The sequence below is a fragment of the Atta colombica genome, unplaced genomic scaffold, assembly GCF_001594045.1.
Source record: "Atta colombica isolate Treedump-2 unplaced genomic scaffold, Acol1.0 scaffold84, whole genome shotgun sequence".
Taxonomy (NCBI): Eukaryota; Metazoa; Arthropoda; class Insecta; order Hymenoptera; family Formicidae; genus Atta; species Atta colombica.
Window position 1 is genome coordinate 990882 of NW_017259577.1, and position 6213 is coordinate 997094.

Below are 6213 nucleotides of genomic sequence, written 5' to 3' on the forward strand. Positions count from 1 at the left end.
TCGAATACAATTAATTTATGATTAAATTCTTATTACACATAATTTCTTACTACACATAAGATCCGGGCTTAATTGATTAATTTTTGACGATTTTAGGTTTACTATATTCATTGTACTACACTTACTACACTCATACTACACTCGGGCTTTGTTCGTTTTCATGTAAATCTGAATTATCTTGAATTACCAAATAGTGACTTTTCCCAAATAAAAATAATAATGAAGACGTTTTCCCCAAATGATTTCTAATTAATTCCATTCATAAAACACATTAAATAAAATCGCTGTCTACTAACTTAACACATGATAAAATTTATTAGTTATGAGAAAAATACTATTTCCCAAATGTTTAAATGTTTTTCCCAAATTTCTCCAAACGATTCCCAAATTATATAAACATAAAGAAATCAGAAATATTCACTTTGTCTGCTATCTTGTCAGTAATCTTGAACGCACCCAATGATGAATCTCAGGAAATTTCCCGAGACTTGGCAACCCTGCTATGGCATCATTTGCTCACGCAAAACATTCAGATATCGCGTACACTTGGCATCCTTTTTGTTAATAGTGCAGTACGAAATTGAAAATATAATTAATAATTATTACTATTCGATAAATTATCGATCTTTTTTAATTCCATGTAAGTGAGGACGCTCAACCATCAGAGATCGATTTTGTTATCGGATACCCAAAATCGACGTCGTAGGTAAAAACGAATTTTGCAAAAATGAACTCGTCTTCTGTTAATAAGGTAGATTCTTCTCCTTTTTGTGTTTCTAAATATTTCTCAAGATGGTAGTGGTATCGAATTGTAGATTCTACTTTTTGTACAGAATCGTGTCAAACGAAAGCTGTGTGTGGACGGAACAAAGATGAAATATTGAGCGTCTGTTTGAGGTTAGACAAAGGATATTGCAGTCGTTTTCGCACTAATGCGTTTTCAATCGTAAAAGAAAAATATAAAAGATTAATTGATTTTCGTGCATGCAACGTGATCACAAGCTACCATCATGAGTAAAATGTATTCGACGGCAAATCTATCCGATAAGGAGTTGAAGGAACAAGGGAACCGTCTTTTCGATCTGCACAAATACGAAGACGCAGCCAGTTGCTACACAAAGGCAATCGTAAGTATAATGATATTTCTGATGCACGCTCAATCACATCGCACAATCACGTGAACCGTGACTTTGAATTGTGTCGCGCAACTTCGTGCGCCTACTCGCTATAGTTGTATTGCAGCAAAATATTTTTTGTTTTGAATCACGAATCACGCAGTGCTAGCGATAACGAGCAGAAGCCACGACGGTGCCCCTAGCGCCTGACATTCAAACTAGAATTTGGCAAAAGCGAGGGTGATTTAAAGGGATCCTAAAGTGAATCTGTTTTATCAATTTTTTCAAACAAATATTTTTCTAACTGCCTTTACAGATTAAAAAATCCTTCTTCATAAAATATATACGATAATGTAGTCCAAACTGATCGACTTTATATCAAAAACAAAAGAAGGTAAAAAATTATAATTTTGTTGTTTTTAATGTCGACTCGTAATATTTGCTTTATATTATATAAGTTTTATACTTCGTACGTATAAAACAATATTAGTTTGGACTAGACATTACATGAACAATCAATGTTGAGTACTTAGAATTAGGTTTAGATACTTAATACGAAAGATTAGTTAATTTTTATGTAAGAGTACGATATTGATGCAATAATGTGTAAAGATATTTGATGTGCCGCATCGGTAAAACAGTGATCTGATCGGAGTTCGGGCTTCACTTTAGGCTCTCCTTAAATTCGATCGTTTAAACTAAAAATGCAAAAAATAATTTTTTTTGAACAAAAAACTTTGAAACAAAAAGACCGAATAAAAAGTCGGTTTCTTACAATAGAAAACTGTTTTTTATCAACATCATGAAAAAAGAATCCATTTTTTTAAATATCGTTTAAAACGCTTTATACACACACACACACACACACACACACACACGCGCGCGCGCGCGCGCGCGCGCGTTAATTTAATATTATTTAATGTCTTTTTTATAATTTTAAATAACAAGTCTTTACATTATTGTGATGCCTAATAAATTGATAATGACTGCACCTAGTAGAAAAAGTTTTGCAATTGTTATAAAATTCTCTAATATTGATTGGTCATAATTTTAGTGCATCACTAAATCTAAATGTATAAACTAGTCATGTTAAACAATTTTACAATTGCAAAGATGTTTTCTCTGCAGATAATATCTTTTCGAAATATTGTATTATATATCTATGACCAACGTCACTTTAAACTGTGTTCAGTTTAATTCGCTCAAATACTTTAAATATTTATGAAGCTTGTTTTTCTTTTGTTGAACTTTTGACATGATTTATTTTTTTTTTTTCTCCACAGAAAAAAAGCAGAGATAAGAGATACATATATACTGTGGAAGAAGTTTGTTTTCAGTTAAAAAGAACAGGCTTATTATCATTCTGTTTCTATTGTTCATTATAGATGACAATAGAAAAGATAGAAATACTAAAAACGCTAAAATCAAACGCAACCTTAGCCATAGTAGCTGTACTGCATTTTAATTGTTTATGCTATTTACAGCTATCTGTAAACAGAAATCTTTTTGATAAATGCACAAATTCGTGAATTCTATCAAATGTCAAATATCTAAGGAAAATACATATCCAAGTAAAAAAATTTATTTTTACTGAATTTTTAATTTAAATCCAATTTTTTACAGGATAATTTTTACCTCTAGTTTGAGTACATGAGAGAAAAATAGGATAAAAACCAGAAATAAGAAGAATTACTTTACAAATTATTTATAAGTTACTTTTTGTCATAGAAATTAAGTATAATAACTGTAAGGATACTTTTTTTTATATTATATATGTTATCACATTCACTTCAATTTTGTATTATTTTTGTACAATTTTTATATCAAACACAGTAAGGTAACCTAAAAAGTAACTTGTAAAATAATTTTTCTGGATCATGATCTAATTCCATCATGCTCTAGATGAAACAATATCATATATATAAATAAAAAAAAATGATTTTATTTCTGTGGAGGAGCAATTCTCTTTTTATTTATTATTAATATTTTTCTGATTACCTAAAAAAATTTCAAAAATCATGCAAAAATATTATTAAGTACCAAGAGTTAATCTGCTTTGATCAAATATGACCTTCGCTTATTTGTATTAATATTTTTTTTTTTATTTTATTTGAGATGAAGAATCCAGGTCAGGCATTATATTACACAAATCGAGCATTGTGTCACTTGAAACTGAAACGATGGGAATCTGTGTGCAAGGATTGCAGATGGGCGTTAGATATAGATCCTTGTTTGATGAAGGGTCATTTCTTCTTAGGACTCGCCCTATTGGAATTGGAACTTTTTGATGAAGCTGTCAAATATCTGCAAAGAGGTAAATACAGCGAGATAAATTATATTCTCTTTTTTTCAATTGTAAAGATTTATAATACAGGATTATACTTATTTCAAACAATACTTATTTCAAACAACATAGCTGTAGATTTGGCGAAAGAACAGAAGCTGAACTATGGCGATGATATCACCAGTGTATTGCGCCAAGCTAAGAAACGTCGATTCCAAGTAAGGGAAGAACAAAGAATTTCTCAAGATATCGAGTTGCAAACTTATCTGAATCAGCTGATCATAGATGATGCAAAGCGTAACTTGACAACTCTACAAGAACAAGAAACGTCAAAGGATTCTAATGTTGAAACAAACTTAGCAGAATTCATTAGAAGAAAAGAAGAGATTGAAGAGAAGAGAGATACCTGTATATCGAGACTTAATGATCTCTTCGCCAAAATAGACGAGAGAAGGCGGGTTCGTATCTCTGTTACTTTTTTTAAAACAATTTTTTGCTTTCATATTCCATGATTTTATTAATACAACGTTGTTAAGTATAGAGCACCTCCATAATGGACACAACATATATAACAAATATATATATATATAGCAAACATATATATTCTACATATATAAAAAAATAAATAAATTACAAACAATTTTATTGAGAATAAAAGTTTTATTTATTTATATAAAATTGTGATTAAATTTATAGCATTAATAAAATATTCTAATATTTTAAAAGATGACAATAAGAGTCAAAGGAAAATTAATAAAATATTTATAATAATAAATACGGCTCTGAATAATAAATCTAATATAAAGGAAGGAAACAAAAATTGCGAATTAAGAACCAACACTGTTAACAGTATTTAACGGTATACGAAAATCTTTATTAACATTTAACAAACGTGCATATGTACGTTTCAATCAACGTTTTCAGTCCTTATCAATGCAAATACAAAAATACAAACTATTATTAATAAATAAATATAACGAATAACAACGAATGTCTTATAGTTACAATACGTGTAAACAGCGCATGATATCTTGCATAATGATCATCTAGTTACAGAAGTCAGAGTTGTGAACAGAAAAAAGTCCACACTTAAGGTGTATTATAATAATGGCCAATTGTTAGATAAACCAATATAAACGTCAGTCATTATACAATATCTTCAACCGATGTATTATCAGTAGGACAAGCCATCTTACATTAATCTAAAAATGAGAATGATACGGAGAGATTTTAATACTGCTGTTTCAAATGAAAATTATATTAAAGTGAAATAAAATTTCGTGACTGTGTTGGTTGAGAGTTAGAGCAATGACTCAACTGACGAAATTTTGCTACTGTTATTTATTAATTTTTCTTTGGCTTTGATTCCATCTTTTTTTTGGAAAAATACAATAAATTGAAAATGCTTTATACTTATGGCCAAGGCTATAAAATTCTGATGCAATACATATCAGTACAATAATACAATTCTGTAATATTAATTAAAATTACAGGATATTAGTGATAAAAAAAATCAGGAAAAGTTAGAGAAATAAGAAAATTTATTAGAGATAAAATTAAATCACTGTAATACTAATTTTAAACTTTATTTCTTTAAAAATTATTAAATACACTTTTTTTTAATTATTTAAGAAAGCGTTGTAAATATTTTTTATAATTTTTCAATTTTACAAAGAGCAAAAAGTATTTTTCGTAAAAAGTCATTAGCAGACATAGTTAATCTTTAATACACGTCTTTGGGTTATTCGAGTCCTGCTACAATATATACAATACAACATTTATGTATATGTTACAATATTGTCACAATATGACAATTCATTATAAATGTACAACTTTATAAATACTTTCTAAAGATGTCAAATATACATAAAAATTGCTTAATAATTTTTACACACTTATAAAAGTGATGAGAATTAATTCAGAATACGAAAGATTGTAATAATAATAAGGAGGTCAAAAACTAAGATGTGTACTAAGGATTAAAAAGAGAAATATAATAAAATTATTATTAATATTATATAAAATATATACAAAAATTAATAACAGAAGAATTAAGAGCCAAATTTTTCGTATATTTAAATTCTTAAAAACACATACGTTTCGACCTATTTGTCAGGTCATCCTCAGTGTATACATGTCGATAAATTAATGCAAATTTAATAAAAATAAAATGGTTACATACAATACAATTTCTGCAAATTATAGTTACGCAAAGTAGTGGATCTATTTTTTCATATTTATTTTCAGTCGCAACAACGTAATAATGTTTTCAGTCTTGTCATCTTCGTAGTTACATTCTTTTATTACATCGGTCGCAATTTATCCATATTGATAATAAAATTAAGTAAACATATAGAGTCATTCTGTAAAATTGTGCAAACACACATTCTCAATGTGAAGATTTAGCCAGAATAATCTAGTGATTGAAATAATACGTCAAATTAATTTAACAGAGGCAAATGCGATTAAAAGTTAAGAAAATTAAAAACAGTTAGAAATTACTGTTTTCAATTTTCTTAACTCTAATCGCATTTGTCTCTGTTACATTAATTCGATAAATTGCAATCGATGTAATAGAAGTTTGTAACATGAAGATGACAAGACTGAAAGCATTGCATTGCGACTGAAAATAGATACGAAGAAATAGATCCATTACTAACTATAATTTACAGAAATTGTATTTAACCGTTTTATGATTTTTATTAAATTTGCGTTAATGTATCGACACACACACACACACACACACACACACACACACACACACACACACACACACACACACACACACACACACACACACACACACACACACAC

At 28.7% G+C, this 6213-nt stretch overlaps 1 protein-coding gene across 3 annotated transcripts in view; it reads left to right on the forward strand.

Annotated features, from left to right (window-relative positions):
* The first annotated feature begins 513 nt into the window (after positions 1 to 513).
* LOC108693032 (E3 ubiquitin-protein ligase CHIP) overlaps positions 514 to 6213 on the forward strand; it is a 7565-nt gene continuing 1865 nt past the window's right edge. The window contains exons 1-4 of one of the 3 annotated variants that reach the window (XM_018201674.1): positions 514 to 572; positions 646 to 751; positions 834 to 1127; positions 3231 to 3857. In XM_018201674.1, coding sequence (XP_018057163.1) covers positions 1011 to 1127; positions 3231 to 3857 — 744 coding nt within the window. In that variant the 5' untranslated portion in view covers positions 514 to 572; positions 646 to 751; positions 834 to 1010. Of the gene's footprint in view, positions 752 to 833; positions 1128 to 3230; positions 3858 to 6213 lie in introns of all 3 variants that reach the window. The other 2 variants (XM_018201675.1, XM_018201672.1) reach the window with 2 other exon arrangements.